This window comes from Sphaeramia orbicularis, chromosome 15, assembly GCF_902148855.1.
Source record: "Sphaeramia orbicularis chromosome 15, fSphaOr1.1, whole genome shotgun sequence".
NCBI lineage: Eukaryota > Metazoa > Chordata > Actinopteri > Kurtiformes > Apogonidae > Sphaeramia > Sphaeramia orbicularis.
Window position 1 is genome coordinate 27,970,855 of NC_043971.1, and position 19,301 is coordinate 27,990,155.

A 19,301-nucleotide genomic window follows, 5' to 3' on the forward strand; every position below is an offset into this window, starting at 1 on the left:
AAGTGACTCATGTCTGTTGGCTTTCCTCTTGTGCAATAACTTGGCATTTGAGTACATTTTTGTCGTCAGTGTACATAGTCATATTTGGTAAATTCAGGGTCATATTTGCACTTCAAATCATCCTATAGACTATGTATGTAAATGTAGCCCATCACCTTTCAATCAAATGCTGGGCTCACCATGGCAACAGCCAGCACAGCCTACTCCATCTGTCAACATAAGTCTGAGATGTAATGCATTTTTTTTAACAACCAAATAATCAGGTGAATCACAGACTTTAAGCCCGGGTGGTTTCTATAAAATGTGATTTATTAAACGGCATATGATAACAGTATTACATAGAAACTGGTGCATCAGGATTGCAGACTGCAGATCGGTGTAAACAATACTGCGTTAATCATACAAAGTCACACTGACTGTACACTTGCACTAGCTAATGTTAGCATTAGCTCATCATAAAACTGCTGTACCGAGGACTTTGCCCAGATTCACCCATAATCAGCATCCACGTGGTGTCCATGATTCACCAGGTGGCCTGTTTCTGACCTCTGAATGCTGCCTGCAGACACAAAAAGCTGAGGGTTCTGTCCAAAAATCAGTATTCCCTTAATGTAAAACACAAATTATCATTTTGCACCGTGACTAATAGGTGTATTTTTTTTGCATAAAGTGAATTTAAATATCTCCCTTCAAGAGATGCATTGTAAGATCATATTGTAGTAATGGTGCTGTAGTGAAGATGTAGTCATTCCTTACAACTAAAGCCTTGTGCTTTCATCTTTTGCCAATGTCTCATGAAATGTTCACCTGCAAGGCAATCCAAAAAAGAAAAAATACAGCTCTGGAAAAAAACATAAGAGCGCACTGGTACTACTAGTACTACTACAAAACTTATAGGTATGTGTTTGAGTAAAATTAACCTCTCTGTTATATTCTAGAAACTTAACACATCTCATAAATTCCAAATTAAAATGTTGCCACTGAGACCATTAAGAGAAAGTGACAATTTTGTCAAAATGCATTAGTGATGTTTTCAAATTTAACACAGGAAACAAAGTTCAAATGCATTTTAAACACAATCTAATGCTTTGTCTGAGGAAGACTTCAGGAATGAGTATTTAGTGGAAGCCTGATTTTCAATCCCATCATACTCTTAATCACATTCTACAGGTGTTTATTAATGGGGTTCATGTCTACAAATTTGAAGTGGTTGATTATAAGAATGTATCTATCACCATCAATATCACTTACTGATCCAGTGCCTTAATGGTATTCTTACAGGTTCTTTGTTTAGGTTTGGATTATTCATACTGTGAACAGGATTGTTTTCTTTTTTTTCTCATTTGTAGTGTAGGCCTATAAACTTCTATAATTAATATTCTTTGGTAGGAAAGTGTAACAGCAGTGTTTTAAACTAATCACTGTCATAGTATTTGTAAGTATAAAACTGAAAGCAGTATTTTTGATGTGATGTTTTCCTACCGCCTCCTGATCTCTAACTCTACGACCGACAGATCTGATCATTTCACACTAGATTTATGAACCATGAGTCTGATTACCAGTCCCTTCATATTTGTGCTCCAGGCTGCTAGCTTAAAACATAACACAAACAGGAAATGTGACTGATGAGCTAAAAATCAAACTGATCATTTCTCTGCTTGCATTTGGCCGACTTTTGCTAGGCTTTGTGACAGATCATGTTTCAGCTTGAATATGTGAAAACTTGTTGGACTTGTGTCATGGGGTGAGGCGTCCATTTTCCTGGTTTAGTTCTCTAGTGAACACCGGTCGCTGTCAGTAGGATTTCTGTGTTTGAGCTGCAGTGTGTCCCAGAGACTCTAATCTGGACTGAAAATCACTAAAGAAACAGCTGTTGAGAAAAATTAGCCAAACAACTTTTAAGTTGATGTAGCACATACTGTACAGTAGGAGACCTATTTTTCTTTCTCCAGCACCATTTATGGATATTCTGGTCTTAAATCATTTGGCCCTTTAAGTATCAGATTCAGTATTCTTCCCTGTCAATTTTTTTCCAGAGCTGTAAATTTGCACAGTGCATCAGTGAAATGTCAGTGTTAAATCCAGAGCTTCTGAATTAAGGAAGATCTAACTTAGCTTTCTGAAATGGCGATAATCTCAGGTAGGTGGTGCAAAGGAAGCCATGTCTGATTACAGCAGGAGTGTATCGTGGTGTAGTGGATTATAGTGAAATATTGCAGTAGGAAGGGCTGTTATTTCTTGATCACTTCCTCTTTCAACTTGTCAGCCAGATGTTTTCTCTTCTGTAGTTTCTTCTTCTCCTCTACAGAAATCTCCTGTGGGAACATTTCAGAGCAGGCAGAAAGGTCAAGAACATGATCCATAAAAGTAAAATAAAAAACACTAAACAACACTACTCCTAAAACAGCATTCAACAAGTGGTGCCAGGCACAACAAACCCCACCCCTTGCACGTATCGTAGCTTATTTTGGCATCGATCCAGCTGATGTCATCATGTCATCATGCGTGTGCTAATGTCAGTATATCAACTGCCTCTATATATATATGTGCTAAGTTTGAAGTAAATTGAAACAAAATTGATGTTTTTATAGACATTTGAAATTTCGCCCATTGCAAGTAAATGGGGAAAAAAAAGATTTAAAAAAAAATTTTGAACTTTGACCTACTTTTCCCAAAATGTAATATCTATTGTTGGTCACTGGCAATCTATAAACCAAATTTGATATGAATTCAACAAATAGTTTTGCTGCTACAGACATTTGAAATTTCGCCCATTATGAGTAAATGGGGAAAAAAAAAAGATGTAAAAAATTCCTAAAAAATGTAAACTTTGACCTGTTTCCCAAAAGGTAATGACATCTCTTCTGGGTCACTGTCAATCTATAAACCAAAACTGGTATGAATTCAACCAATAGTTCTGCTGCAACAGATGTGAAATTTGGCCACTATAACAAAATGGGGATTTTTTTTTTTTTTTTAAATTAATAAAAAATTTCAACTTTGACCTACTGTTCCCAAAATATAATCAGATCTATTCTGGGTCACTGGCAATGTGTAACTTAAATTTGGTATGAATTCAACCAATAGTTTTGCTGCTAGAGTGTAAACAAACAAACAAACCAAACCAAATGAATACCCCTTGCATCCCCTTCAGGGGGAGGGTAATAAAATATTTTCTCAGGAAAGTTGCAGAGGTTGAACTGCCTCTCCTTTTTACATTATGAATTGCGTCATATGAATTGCTTCAATCCACTACAGCCTGTAAAAAAAGCCAGAGAGTGCTAGGGTCTACACTGCAGGGATGGAAACAGATACAAGGGAGCTGATAGCACTACACGCTAAGCAGATACAGCACTAGTACATGTGTTCACATCAGACAGAGGCAGCTGATGGATCACCTTCTGTTTGGACGAGTTAACGGAGTGTTGCGCTGAAGGAGGAGGAGGATGAGGAGGGGTACAGGCCCCATTCATCTGGGACTGTCCCACTGCCTCCTGACAGGCCAATTAAAACAACAGTCAGGTGGGTTTGAAGAACAAAAGGAAGAGAAGAAATAAATCATGAGGAGGATGTGGATTAAACAATGCACTTCTGTTAATGGAAAAACAAATGATGAGGTGGGCGAGTTGTCAAATATGCATCATGATAACTGAAACACAAGTCATAGTTAATGTCTGCGTTTATCGGCATTCTGTACTGACAGTAATGAGAGAATATGGTGGATAAACAACTGTGACTCATTAACACTTAGTCATGACACACAAGTGTTTTTTCACAGCAACATAGCTAAACAAAATGGAAGTCTTCTGGCATGTTTAATGGAATTTATGGTCATGCTGGAACAATATTTGCTCCATGTTATGATGTGGCAGTTTGGATGTTTCCATAACATCACAAAAAGGGGAAATGTCAACTATATTTATATTTACTCATTTGATTTGGATCAAGAGGAAAGAGTTGCATAAGCATAGTGTGTATTTTCTAATTCTTGTGTTTTTTCCCCATATTTTCATCTCCTATAGCTTATAAGGACACAGTGCTTATTTTGTTAGTGAACATTCTTGCTTAACTTTTGGTACCACTTTAATAAGTTTTATAAATGGTTTATAGTGAGGTTATTGGGTAGGTTTAACAAGTTTATAAGTTGTTAATAAAGGCCCAAACAGCCACTAGCAACAAAAACCATGTACTGCTCTAAAATATGTAACAGCTTGTACCAATAATCCTATCGATTCACTGAAATAAGTCTGGTAAAAATGCAGTTTCACAGCATCAGATATGATCCATTTGGACATTCAGAAGCTCCATAGTAAATGCAGAGACACTGTCATGTAATTTGGCAAATGCCAGTGTTTGTAGGCACTTTATTATGTCCAGTTATTATATATTTCCATTTTCTCTGTTTTGATGTAATAACCATTGCAAATACTGAGCTTTTATGAATATCTATATGATCAGTAAATGAAACCTAAAGAAAACAATGATTTTCACTGAAAAAATGCAGAGAATAATATTATAATAAGTAATGATACATCACTTAGGAGAGGTTATTGTTGAGAAAAAAAAAATCACTTGAAAGTTGCCACAAAATAGTTCTAGGTCTTTAAGGGTTAATGACTATATAACAGGTTTCATACAATGATTCATGCTCATTATTTGTTAACATCAAGCTATTGCTGCACTTTTCTGCTCTGTTAAATCTCAGAACTTGCTCGTTGTTTTACTTGCTCCATTTAATCCACTGATAAATTTTAACCTATTATTGAGTTACAACCATTTGTAACTGATAAAAGAAGCCTTATTGTAAAGTGTAAAACAACATCGGTTATGTATTAAGATGGGTTGATGGAGGGGGTTAACCAAACTAAATTTATGTCAGATGAAGCTGGGTGATAGAGGAGAAAAGGGGTTGTTGGGCATTTAAGTCTCTCATTTAAGCCACCACATCACTGGCTGCGTTTACATAGTATATGACATGTCACTGATAATAACAGAATAACAGCCCAATCAGATTCAAAACAGACTTAATGATGTCAAAAACACTTGGAAATACTGATTATCATCTCTGTAACACACATTAGGGTAGTATTAGATCATGCTGAGAGCTGGAGGACGGAAACACAGAGGTAGGTAAACAAAACTGTTCTGTCAGCGATACGGCTTTTTGTTGGAAATACTGACATATTTAGTAAGAACTGTTGAACACCTTGATGGTTAAAAAGTTCTGTAGTGGGTTCATCTCGGGTAAATTATTAAACTATTGGTTATATTTCCAAAAGAATGGGTAAAATTACATCACAAGTCAAAGTTACACTCTGATCAAGTGTCCATGTAAACACTTAGGTTGGAATGTTTGATCAGAATGATTTCAACCAGAATGAAGAAACATTCATTTGGTTGCCATTATTTTTTTTTTACTAATGCGTTGTAACAGTGTAATAATTTATAGAATGTGTGCATAACTACCCAAGGTGATGCAGTTTTATTCTTGTAAATGTATCTAAAACCCAATTTTCAGAAACACATTTTGTAATTATTATAGCTGCAAGTTAGATGACAATGCAGTTTTCAGTTAAATAACAGCAAATTTTGTTCATCTCATCGTGTCTTCCGGTGTTCACTGTGGTCAGACTGTCCTAATAACAGCTGATCCTGACCCGGTTGTACTTACCGGGGTTGCGGGTGCTGGTGTGGGATTGGAAGGTGTCTCCTCTGCTGTGGAGCTCTGCTTGCTTTTCTGCTGTTCTTTCTTCAGAGCGTGCAGTTTGTCTCTCTGCTGACGTAGATACGCTGCCCTCTGCTGGAGCTGCTCCTGTTGTGACAGCGAGAGCTCCTGCAATGATAACGAGAAAAAAATGTTCAGAAAAACTGAGTGTGTCAAATTAGATGTAAGATACACACACAAACACATACTCACAGTGTATGGCTTGGAGATGCCGGCCTCCTTTCGCGCCTCCTCTACCCAGGCCTCGGCTGCAGTCTGGCTGCTGCTGCTCTGCTCTTTGGTGCTTGGAAGCTCACTGGACTTCACTGGAGCCCTCACTGCTGGAAGAACTCTGGGCTCAAGCCCATTACTGCCACAGTCTGAAAACACATGTATTTAATCCAGTTAAATACCAACTATAACTGTCTCAAATACATGGGAAGTTTTTTCATTCATATCATGGAGTTTCTGAACAAAACTGTGGAATCTTCCACTATGAATGACCATCAGAGTTCAACGTCATCATTAGTTGGTGTATTTTAAGCTAAACCATTTACAAATTTTTCACAGGACTTGTATTAAAATTATTCTAAACATCTAAGAATGTCAAAGATAATTTTTTTGCAATATGTGCTGTTGAAACTTTGGTTTGTTTTCTGAACTTAAGATGTTTAATCTACAAAAAATGAGAAACCTTCACAGTTTGATGTTTTGTAGAATTAATATAATTCTATTAAATTAGTTGGTAGACATGAAAAATTGATACATTTTGCTAAGCGTAACTACAAAAAAAAAAAAAAAAACAAGCCAAAATACGCTGAATAACAAGATGCATAACAAATATATAAATGCATCATTATGGTGGCGAGAGGAGGCCTCAGGGAAGACCCAGGACACACTGGAGAGACCATATGTGTCTCGGCTGGCCTGGGAACACCTCTGGATCCCCCTGGAAGAGCTAAAGGAGGTCTCTGGGGAGAGGGAAGTCTGGGCTGCTTGACTGTTGCCTCCACAACCCAGCCCCGGATAAGTGGTAGAAGATGGATGGGTGGATGGATGATTATGGTGTTATTTGTACATTACATAATGCATAACATTTAGAGCGTACATGTATATATGGCTGTTAAACACTACAGGTTTTCTGAGTTACCTGTGGTGAGTTTAGAGGAGGAGCTGCCCTTTGCTGAGTTCTTCCCGTCTCTGCCTCCTGTAGCAGTGGCCTTTGTCTCCTCCTTTGACACAGGTTTGCTGTTGACCTGGAGATGGACCAACATGTCATAGATGTAGCCCGAACAAAGAAATACTTCACATCCAAAGACATCCATCAGGGTTCTGAAAGTTATATTACAGACTTTTTAATGTTATTCTCATGATAGGGATGCACTGATTGTAACATTGTGGTGCAATCCTGATAATGATGTTATATTTCTGTTTATTTAGTTTTTGTTGTTATTTATTCCTCCCTTTCCACCAGGGAAACACAAAAACCTTCATTATGAAAAATAACCTGAACAGTCTGAGGTCTTCATCACAGAGTCTGAAAGACCACAAACTCAGTCATACTAATTTATGAAACAACGTTTAATGTAACATACTAGAACTGCAACCGATTAATCGACTCAGTGATCCAAAAAAAATCATTCAACCACAATTCTCCTGAATCAAACCTTTGTTTCCTTCATTTCTCTGCTGTTAAACATTGGTTCCACTGTTGTGTTTCACACGGACACTTATTGTGATGCACAAAGAAGCTTCAGTTCAGGAAAACTGCAATAGAATATCTCCCTTCAATCAATTCGAGTCGATTAATCGAATCTGGACTTTTTGCATTGACTTCAAGTACCTAGTCGATTAATCGGTTGCAGCTCTATAATATACAAGTTAAACTGCAACATCTGTCGACAGCCGAGGTGTCAGCCAACAAGGCCATTGTTGTCTGATAAATCTGTGCATCCCCAATTTGTGGTTTTCAGAATATAGAAAAATATTGGCACATGGCAGGTATTTTTTTCAAGCAGTTTTCAGTGTCGCAGTTACAGATCCAAGTGTGCAACATCATTAATTCATGTTTAATTCTAATACGTCCAGGTCTAAATTTTTCATTTCTGATCAACCCAGCCTCTGAAGGTATGCTCTGCTCAATGAAATACCTTAATGTGGCTCATTATATTAAACTACAGTGTTCTATGCAACTAGTTTATAGCCTTTACATACAAGACAACTACTCTAAGTGGCAAACTCACCAGCCTAAAAAGACTTTTTATAAAAAGGATGCACTCATACCTCAGCATTGAATATCATGTCCATATGTGTTTATGAGTTTTGGAAATCAGAGATTATCCCAATGAGCATATTAAAAACACAGTGTTTTATCATTTACATATTTTTAATCCTACTTTCCATCACAATAGTCACTGTTTATAGATGAAACACACTCCATTATCTGTATTATCGAGAGTATAAATGCATCCTTAGGTTACAAACTACACTCATCTTACATCTACTTAAAATGATACTGGGTGAAATTACCAGATGACATTCAGTGGCAGTGTTTCCATTCATTACTGGGGTCTGGTAACCGTTAGTGGTTTTGTAGTCACCATTCCCCTCTGCTTTGATCTAAGCATGGAATTGACAGCATTGAGACAGTGTCAAGTCATTAATGAGTGGAAGGGAGACAAATGGACAATGACAATATTGACAAAACACACATAGCAGTTCAATGACGTGTTAACGGAGGCTGCATGAAAAGGCTCACAGAGTTCGTGTAAGGGCCCAGAGTTTGGCTAATTCACTCATCTTTTATTTTGGCACATAGACAGTCATCTGCTTGCCGAATTACCTTGGCAGTGCTGTTTTGTTGGCTGGAAGCAGAGGTCTCTTGCTGGGCTTCACCACTCTCTCTAACTGGCTTATCAGAGGAGCTTCTGGAGGTGGAACCAACTTCCTCCTCTAAAAGCATCCGCATTGACATTTCCTCATCATATTCCTCTTTTGACTTTCTGTGGACAGAGCAGAGCAGCATGACAGAAAAAAGATAAATATAATAGAATACAGAAGTCAAAAAGTAGAAAAGTGGTACTTGTTAATGAATAGATGTTAGCTTTGTTGCATTGATTTTACTTGATGACAATGAGTTGAGTAGTTTCAGAAAAGAATAACTTGAATCAGTCAACAACATGTTTAAATCCTTCACTGACAGATGAAACAGGGTGATGGACAAGACAGACAGAACAGCAAAATCCACCTCTTTAACAAGAAGAAAAAAATTGGAATGGTCTTCCATTTATGCAAACATAATGACTACTATAGGTATATCTCCGTGCATTATATATCAGGCTGAATAATAATAAAGACGCCACTGGACTTTTTTCACTTTATACTTGGGCAAAAATCCCAAACAAAAGTCAAACTCAGTACTTGACATTATATCAGCTTTGCATGGAGGCTGATATCTGCCTTATTTTACAGGCAGATATAATGGCTATAGTCTGAACAGGAAAAAGCTGATATCATCCCATTTCCAAAAAAATAGTGATATTGAAAATTATGCGCATCTTAAATTGACTATTTTCACTTTATAAAAAAAACAGGAAACATTTAATTATTATTCATTATTATTATCCTGAAGAAATCCCAATTACTGAACATCAAACTCCAAGCAATTAATCAATACATGTGAGAATGAATATCAAACTACAAATAAAAAATGCCTTTATTATTTTCCTTTACTTTCAGTAATTCCCTTTGAAAACCTTAATATTAACCATCAGCCCCGACTTCAGCTGATACCAGTACTTGGGAAAATGTTCCAGTGGTGCAGAATAATTAGTTTATCAACAGTATGAGTATATATTCAACCAAATATAGAATGAGAAAATGATGTTATGTTATTGTTGACTAATGTTGCACTACACAACCTGTCTTCCATAAACCCATGTCAGTGTTTGCATCTCTTCTTTCACCGCTATTTTCATGATGAGTTATTTTTTACACATATAATAACATAAACGATCTCTAACATTGTGTTTTATACCATTGTTTTGACAGAGTATCTGAGTTAGAACAGGACTAATGCATAGGTGGAAGTCTGTAGCCACCATCAACTGTTACTACAGTGAGGTGATCTGATCTCTTTTTATGTCTGACTTAATGTACCTTATTTCCTTAATGGCAGCTCCTTTGCAATTGACAAAAATGAACGTTTCAAGAGCTGACAGACTTAAAAGAATCACTGTAAAGTTACATAAAAACTACCCATGATGCAGTGCTAGGCATCATGGGTGTATCTGCACTGCTACATGGCCCTTTTCAAGTGAACAGAAAAAAAGAGGAATATTTGGACAGTTATCTATGCAGAGATTCTTTAAGCATTTTATTCTGACCAGTTTGTTTTAGTAAAATTTGAAATTACAGTACTTGCAACATATCACAACTTAACGTTAGCCCATAAGGTACATATATTATACAATACAGATATAATTTTGAAGCGTATCATCCAGATCTACAATGTGCTTTTTATCCACTGGTCAGAGGTGGCCGCAGACGAACTGCATAGGACATGGTCTGACAGTCACACCACGTCTCAGTTTACTAACAGCCAATAGAACACCATATGCAGATCCCCTAATTTAATTTAACTAGTAGCATTACGTTACTTTATAGGACACTTCCACAAAGGATTAACCAGAAGAAAACCAAAACAAATCATAAAAAGATTTCAAGGAGCTACGTGTCTGCATGATAGAAGGTTAATGTGAAATGGTTGAAGTTTGTCAGTGTCTCAGTTTCAATTCAGGACTGTCTGTATGTCCATGTTTGCTTTATAAAACTATTTTATCCACATTTGAATGAAATTAGATATTAGAGCCAGTCGGAAATATGACAAAGAAAATAAACATTTGTAAAATCCATTTAGATTTTTTTGATAATATTTTTGAGCTTTACAGGTTCTTTAAATGACCTTTCTTGACCTTTAACATGTGTGAGCAATGACATTTCTAAAGGCATACATCCATCTGATGCATTGCTGCTCTCACTAAACTGAAGAAAGACACTATATTCATTGTTAATATTTTGAATAATATAATGATGTCTGAAATACAATTAGCACACATAAACGGGTTTATTTGCTAGTGTTTATTTCCTCAAATCTTGATCTATAAAGCATAATAAAATATACTACCACTTGCAGTAGAATACAAAGAACAGTGTAATATTGATATACTGCCAAATTACCCAGCTAAGACAAAAGGGATAAAAATACTATTTTCTCAGTTGCTTGTTTAGTGTCACTCCCTCCAACCTAAATTAGCTGAAGCCTAAGGAGCTTAACTTCTCTGCCGTTAGATGCAGTGTGTTCTACTTGGCCAGGTAGCCGCTAGCAAAATCCCATTAGAGAGCAGAGCAGGAGCTCGGGGTAGGGAGATGATAGAAACCTGGGTACACACAGGCTGCAGCTGAGCAACTTTTTAATGAATAAAAATAGTGATCAAATATTACAATGGCCTGACAACAATTAACAAATGAATAGATAATAAAATAAATGTAAATCAGAATGAGACTGTAAAACAGGCTGCAAAATAGTACTTTTTTTAGCTTAAATGCACTGTACAGAGAGAGGATTTACACTGTATGCAAACCTCATTCTGATTAAATTCTGAATTAGCCCCACATTAGTTTAGAAGTTCCTTTGCCATTATCGACAATAACTCAACTAACTACAAACCACACACAGGACTTTTACATCAGTATCAATTTGAGCAATCAGTGGTTCTTTTAATTTTCTCTTGAATCTGTCTTTGTCTCCAATATCTGAGGTTAATATTTAGTCCTCAGTACTCCATTAGGTTTAATTGCTAGTTAGTTTATCTATATGTTGGTGTTGAGAGGGTTGCCAAGTCAATGGGTAACATATTCAAATTTGTGCATGAGCAAAGAGAAGAACTTACTTGAGAACCTCCTGTAGGATCCTCATTTCCTGCTGCTGAAGCTCTGTCATCACATCTGTCCCGTCAGTCAGACAGTCAGGTAGGGCCCCTGCACATACATGAGCACATGCTAACCTGAAGTTCTAGCTCTACAGTTACATCTCTGAGTGTGTCTGTGTGTTTATCCAGCCTACCATTCCTCTCCTTGATGACCCTCAATGCTTGAAGCTGGAGCTCCATGTTCTTCTGAACCATCAGTGAACGAAACATCTGGAAGTCATCTGTAGCCAGAACCGGCTGAAACACTATCTGTATAACAATGACAACAAAGACATGAAGGTCTGTGACTTTAGATTATCTGAGGATACACAAGTATACTCAAGAGAAATCGTTTACAATAACCACACTGTAGATCATCAAATGGGATTAAATGTTATCTTTTATGTGGAACAATCATACACATGACTCACTATACATGATGAAATCAAAATGCTATATTTTCTAACATGCAATAACACATGATAACCATGGCAATGCCATTAACTTAAAATATTTTTAAAAAATAAAATTTTTGATCATATTCCCAAGCACGTCCTCAAATGTGTGCTTTTGCCTTTTTAATTGTAATATTCAACTCTCAACAAAGTTGCACAGGAAACAGGAAAGCCCACTTCTTTGAGCTGCAGGAACCACAATTAAGAAAAAAAACAACATAAAAAACAGAATCTTAAAAAACACACTTTCCATCTGCAGTACTCTTCTCCCTGTCCAAATCAAAAGACTAAATAAAAATACGATGAGCTGTGCAAAAGAGAAGCCAATTTTCAAGCTTCCACCATCAAGTCATGGAGTAGAGCAGTAGAGTCTGACAGTATCTTATTTCTGATCTGTAATTACAACTGTCAATAACACATTAACATGTATGACCAGCCAAATCTTCCCTATAATGAGGTGGATTTTCCACAGCTTACAGAAGGGAGTCCAATTCTGGTTTTCTATTAGATCAACCAGATTACAATGAACTGAAAGGTAATTATGTGATTTTTGCCTATGAGGCCAAAAAGAGCACCACGACCTTAACTACTTTCAATATTATCTCTGTAAAAAACAAAAAACAAAGTATTTAATTATTTTTACTACTTGCCCAATTGGTACATCCTGACCCAGTTGGGCAAGGGAGTGTCTAGATTTGCTAGTCTGATATGGCATTGAGTTTGCCAAGTGCAGGCGGGCGATCCTCAGGGTCGAACTGTACTATCAGCCCACCAGGGACAGGATGTACCTCTAGTATGGCAGACACTCATCCATAACAACTAGGCTATGTTGGTGAAGGGAGCAGTACTCAGGCCTAATCTTTCACCTCTGCCTCCAGCCTGTGCTCATCCTGTACACTAATGCAAACAGATCTATGTGACCATCCTTTTTTATACATTGACAGTCCTTAGTACAACTCAACTAGGTCACCTGCTTCTCAGCCTCTTTGCTCAGCTTATTTCTCTTTATCTTAACTTCCTTCTCGCACAGACTCCCTTAAATGTTTTATAGCCTCCTCAGTCTCCTATATCACGTTTTAATTCTTTCTCTGTACTTCAGGCCAACACCAACAGTTTAAGTCAGTTTGTATCTTCAGTGCAGATGCTCTAAACAACCTTTCAGAGAAACTCCTTATCCTTTATTAAAACCAACAAATTAACTTGGATGTAGTCCCGAATCCCACAAATATGTCTTTCTTGTTATATTTTTAGGTTAAAAGTGGTATGTTGTTTGTTATGAGATGAAAATGTGAACGAATCTGCCATCAGCTTGACATTTTTTACTGCTTTTACATCATTGTAACAGGCATTTGGTGGTAATAATTTGACTAAATTTACAGCAACAAAGTTGATATAATGAACCGTCGGTGCTACCCAAAATGCACATATGTAGCAAGAAATCTATGCCAAATAAACACACATACAGTATACACACTGCTACAAATATCCTAGCAAGTCCATGGCCATTTACAAATAAGGTGAAGGGAAGCTTGATAAAATGTGACATGCAAATAAGTGAGTGAAATTATATATAGTCCCTGAATGTTCTTGAAAAATATGGGAATATCTTAATTTTTTTAGAACCTCATTAGACTAGCACTTGATATTTATGCCACAATTCTAAATGCCGCCATTTCAGGTACAATTTTCAAACAACTGAAATTTTTGTTTCAGGCGAAATTAACATAATTATTCAATCTTAGCAGTAACTCATAGAGTCCATATCTCCTGAGATCCAGATCTTCACTTCTGCCAAACTGGCACAGTCCCACGCCTTTATCAATGCCAAGGAAAATCCAAATACATGGACTATGAAAGTAATCATGGCTACTAAAACCCTAAAACAGAGTAAATGTTACCCTGTATATATTGAAGTACACACGGCAATAATTTAAGAACTAACATCTGTCCTTTTTGAAGGAAAAACAATGAAGACGTGGTAACTGACAGCTGAGAGAGGAAAACGTTAAAGCATTTTCAGCTTCCAGTCACAGCAACCATACACAGAGACTCTATATGTTTGGCACCAGCTGAGACTGTGTAAGCCAATTCCAATTTTGAGTCACCATTTAGGTCAGCTGGCAGGGTGTGAGTGGTGTGCCATCAGGGAGGACTGATTGCACAGCAGAGCTTAGTGTACCTGCAGAGTTTTGGACTTGGCAAAAGGCGAGGTGCATGCATCCAAAAACTGCTGCTCATTAATGCCAACCTCCTGCATGTAATTCTCCAGCAGCTTCTCCACCTACAATAACAAAGACACTTACATCAGTCCAGTTTCATGAGTCAGCACTCCGATGAGTAATAATAATGAGATTTAACAACTACAGCTGATTATTGTTTAAACTGATTAGCTGATGTTTCCATGAGGCATTACATGTTTTCTGATGAGAAACTCTGAATCATTGTAGACTGACAAATATATTACATCATCAACACATATGCCTTAATCATATGGTTGGCTAAAAGCCTGAGGACTGTGACTTATGAATGTATGTTTCAGTTCACTCATTTAATACCAGACTTAACACTATACTCACCAGTTTCTTATACTGCTGATGGATTTCAGTGTACGACAACTTATTCTCATCTTCGTCGTCAAAAACTAGAAAAGCACAGCATAACAAAACATTAGCAAAGCATTTAGGCTGCATATATATGCTGAATACCAGGAGCCTTTAAGGATACATCTCCATTTTCTTTCAGTTTGCAAGCTGTGGCATGCTAATGTTATGTTTACCTTTATGCATACCTGCGGTGTTTAGGCTTATTCTTCGAAAAGAGTGCTCACGATATAAGTGCATACACACAGGGAGATGTTAAATATTATTTGCAACGTTTAGAGGCTATATAAAAAGCCACACTTTGCAAATAGCGCGTTAAATATTAATAAAAGAATCGCAGTGTTTTTAGCTAGCTTAGCCTCCCTGCTAACGCCACATAGCTCCATTTCAGTGTAAGAAACGTTTGCTAACCGGACACATCGGACGGGAAAGAAGTCCTTTACCTGTGCATTTATTTTCCATGAAGTCCGTGACAGGAATGACCCACTCGGGGCTTCCTAGATAGCCCACGATGCTCTCCACAACCCATTCTCTGTCATCCTCAGCCATGTTGTCCGCTGCAGAGTAACGTTAGCGACAACAACAGCACGCGCACGGCGGTGATCTTCAGGTCGTCGTGTCTGGTCCCGAGACAGTTACAGACTCATATCATGCACAAATATGTAAACCCGCATCCGGCATGGTGAGCCCCAGCGAACCGGTCCATAGCGAATCACGGCGGCGGTATTCCTCTCCTGCCGACGGGACGTTGTGAAATGCGCACTCATGAATTTAGGCGTGAGTGTGACGGTGACGCCTAAGCAGTTGCCAAGGTAACCGTTACGTCAGACCTCAGACCTCCGGCGCTCCGGTCCAGGCAGGTTATAAAAATAAATTAAAATAAAATAAAATAAAATAAAATAAAATAAAATTAAATAAAATTAAAATAAAATTAAACAAAACAAAATAAAATTCAATTCGATTCAGTTCAATTAAACTGTAAAGAAAAACAACAACAACAAAAAGACTTAAAACACAGATTTACTCATGCGTAGAATTCAATGGGAATGCCTATCATATGTCTTCCTCCATATTTACAAGCAGAGGTGGGTAATCCCAGCTTCATAGAGTAAAAGTCCTGCCATGTATTGGTTCTACCTGCTCACTTAACACAGGTGATTCCACTAAATATCCCATCTATCTGAATGAGGAGTTGTGTTCATCAAAATGGGCTGGTTCAGTGAATGGTTGGAACAAATATGTGGGTAGAATTCTCTAGAGAGAGATACAAGAGAGGTGGATAACTCTGCTCCTGAGAGTAGAAGTCCTGCCCACATATTTGTTTCCAACCATTCACTGAACCAGCCCATTTTGATGAACACAACTCCTCATTCAGATAGATGGGATAATTAGTGGAATCACCTGTGTTAAGTGAACAGGTAGAACCAATACATGGTAGGACTTTTACTCTATGAAGCTGGGATTACCCACCTCTGTTTACAACATATGCATTCTTGTCCCCTGATAATATCACAGAAGAAGCCGTAAATACACTGTAATACTAACCGTAGACATGACATTATCGTATTGTAATGTTGGGTCTATGTTGAATGTAACAGAGAATAGAAGACCTCCCGACATTATATATTATTATATGTATTCAGCAAAATGCAGAAAATGAAGCTCAAAATATCTAATAATGTGCCCCTCCAGTGTTAATACACAGTAGCTATAATAAACAAAGAAAAAAAACATTAACAAAGACTAAAAATAGGCCTAAATAAAAAAAAGAAAAAGTGATAGACTAAATTTCTTTTGATTTGATTTATTTATTTATTTCGAACATGCAATAAAATAAATAAATAAATAAATAAATAAATAAATAAATAAATAAATAAATAAAAATAAAAACACAAACAAAATAAAACATTCAAATGGATAGAATATATCTCCAAGCACATACAAGTCTGAATTTTGCATGGTTGAAAAGGAGTAGGAAGAAGTATAAACTTATCTAATCCTACCCCTCAGTGCTTTTACACCTTTATCACTAACTTGATACAAGAATCAAACAATAATATTTTCCTAATTTTAACATCAAACCACAACAAATACATAATGCAGTAACTGAATTACACCCAACAATATGATCATGGCAGTACAGTCATACAAACAGACTCAATAGTTCCACCATTATCTTCAATAATTACAGCATATTTATCAGTACAACATCATCCATAAACAAACAAGCCTCATTGTCATTATTAAATACTGTACCTCTCAAGAATAATTTTTTAATATCTTTTTTTAAACTGAATTATGTTTGATATTTGTTTTATCTCCACACACAATTTGTTCCACAGTTTTACTCCACAGATGGTGATACAGAAACTTTTTAATGTAGTGCGTACTTTGTGAATCTTTAAATGTAACTTTCCCCTTAAATCATAGCCTCCCTCTCTTTCACAAAACATTTGTTGAATATTGCCCGGCAGTAAGTTATTCTTTGCTTTATACATTATTTGAATAGTTTTGAATTCCACAAGGTCAATGAGTTTTAAAGTTTTAGATTGTAAAAATAGTGGATTTGTGTGTTCATGAAAACCAACATTGTGAATGATTCTTATTGCTCTTTTTTGCAGTAGAAAAAGTCTTTGTAATGAACTTGTATATGTATTTCCCCATATCTCCAAACAACAACTTAACGTAACTTTTAAACTGACACTTAATGCTGCAAACCTCAGAGCCACAGAGATAAAACTATAGAAATAGAAATTAGAAACAAGCCACATTAACAATGCAAAAAATATTTTTCTTACGGCCAGAATGAATAACCTCAAGTAGAGGAGAAGGTGATAAACTAGCCATTTAGGGCCAACAACTGAAAATGCTTGGTCACTTTTGGATTTTAAGTATGTGTGGGATGGACAGCAGTGATTTGTCAGCGGATCTGAGTCGTCTGGAGGTGGAATAGAGTCTGGAAGAAGAGTGAAAGAGGCAGTGAGTCATTTGTTGTGCGAGTTTGATCTTTCAGTGAAGTGGATACCTCAGTCAATTACTTAAATAGTGTTGGTAATTATTCAGTCTGTAGTCAAAGCCCTAAAAACCAGATATGACCCAGGTTCCACAATCACATGAAAGTCCTGAGGATCAGCAGATTGGCTGAGAGCTTTTCTGTGAACAGCAGTCACTCATGCCTAAACACACGCGGGCCCAAAAAATTATGACACAAGACACCTAAAATTAAGAGTACATATTTTTTATTAAGAGTAAAAACTTACGATCAGAGAATTCAAGAGTGTGCATTACCAAGGCTTCAATAAATATACATTCCTTCTGTATTTTTTAAAGGTAAATGTCAGTATTTCATCTCTAAAAAGGCGCATAGCTACTGTGCACAGTTCATATAGGCAGGGCATGCAAGCAGCAGTCATGCCGAAAAAGTTAACAGAATAAAGGTCAGCGACATTTAAGCTTATACAGTGTGCGATTGAATTGAAACAGTCAGTAATAGAGCTTTGCTGAGTGTGAATTAGCAGCTAGTCAAACATATACACATATTTGCCCTCCCAGCTTAAACTAAAACCTGCTCAGACCAAAAGGATGGGCTGATGGGCTGCACATGTCTGAAAAATATAAATCTGATTGTCCAACAATGACATGGTACATAAACATGACCTTTTTGTTTGTTTTTTGTAAATATATGTTAAAACAAAAACAAACAAACAAACAAACAAACAAACAAACAAACAAACAAACAAACAAAATTAGACCATGGCATGTGTTCCCTGTTCCCCAGAGCTATAAGATGCCCAGACAACTTAATAAGTTTAATCTGAGCTGCTGTTTTTCATGGCAGACAAAGTAATGTGGAACATAAAATAAAGTAGCTCATAGCAGCATAAGATAGTGAATCAAATGAAAATATAGCATTTTCTTATTGAGACCACCATACATATATATAGCACATCCCTTTCATTCACTTTATAAAGAACACACTGTTTCATCAAAAAAATGTCTCTGTAATATATCATTCATAAGACAATTTAATGGCATACACAGATGTAACTTTTTAAAATTATTATTTTGCACTATCATGTGTAATCTATAGTGTAGTGAGAATTGTATGTTTCAAATAACGTTATGAATAATGTTGTCCTTGTATGCTGTACTGGGCAAAAGTCCACCTTTAGCTTTGCTGGTTTAATAAAGTTCTCAGCATTGCTCAGCCTCTGTATTAAGATACAATCTAGAAATATGGGAAGTTTGTATGGCTTTAAAAATAAAAGATTCAGGGAAAGCGCTTCTTCAAGCCAAAGTGGTAGCATTTAGTGTGACCTCCCTTTGCACTAAACATATCTTTAATCCTTTTATTCAGACCATGAGATTTATTTCATTAAATTTCTGATGTTTTATACCGGGTTTCATTCAACACATGTCAGATTTTTCTAATTATTTGTGCTGATTCTTGTCACGGGGTCAAGGCTCACACTAAATAGTGATGTTAAACCTTATAACCTATTTAGTTCAGTTTCCTGTGTGTCTTTTAAGGCTGTGCATGTGTTTCCTGTATTTTCTTGTTGTATCTCAAGAA

The 19,301-nt window shown here is 36.7% G+C and overlaps 1 protein-coding gene across 4 annotated transcripts; it reads right to left on the reverse strand.

Annotated features, from left to right (window-relative positions):
- Positions 1-288: 288 nt before the first annotated feature.
- cfap36 (cilia and flagella associated protein 36) lies at positions 289-15,508 on the reverse strand. 4 transcript variants are annotated; one of them, XM_030156455.1, is made up of 12 exons: positions 15,172-15,507; positions 14,705-14,769; positions 14,308-14,409; positions 11,829-11,943; positions 11,656-11,743; positions 8,547-8,706; positions 8,234-8,323; positions 6,855-6,960; positions 5,918-6,084; positions 5,667-5,833; positions 3,399-3,501; positions 289-2,315 (listed from the first exon to the last, which is right to left on the reverse strand). In XM_030156455.1, exons 1-12 carry the CDS (start codon positions 15,275-15,277, stop codon positions 2,232-2,234), a joined length of 1,353 nt encoding a protein of 450 aa, XP_030012315.1. In that variant the 5' UTR covers positions 15,278-15,507; the 3' UTR covers positions 289-2,231. The 4 variants fall into 4 exon arrangements, with proteins under 4 accessions (XP_030012315.1, XP_030012316.1, XP_030012317.1 ...); XM_030156456.1 differs by having other exon boundaries at positions 3,399-3,494; positions 5,672-5,833; positions 8,234-8,320; positions 8,532-8,706; XM_030156457.1 differs by lacking the exon at positions 8,234-8,323 and having other exon boundaries at positions 15,172-15,508.
- Positions 15,509-19,301: the final 3,793 nt, after the last annotated feature.

Coding starts and splice junctions, on each gene's coding strand:
- cfap36 (XM_030156455.1), bottom strand. CDS start 15,277: ATGGCTGAGGATGACAGAGAATGGGTTGTGGAGAGCATCGTGGGCTAT. Junction 14,410..14,704: donor ATCAGCAGTATAAGAAACTG/GTGAGTATAGTG, acceptor TTGTTATTGTAG/GTGGAGAAGCTGCTGGAGAA. Junction 8,324..8,546: donor AACAAAACAGCACTGCCAAG/GTAATTCGGCAA, acceptor TTCCATGCTTAG/ATCAAAGCAGAGGGGAATGG.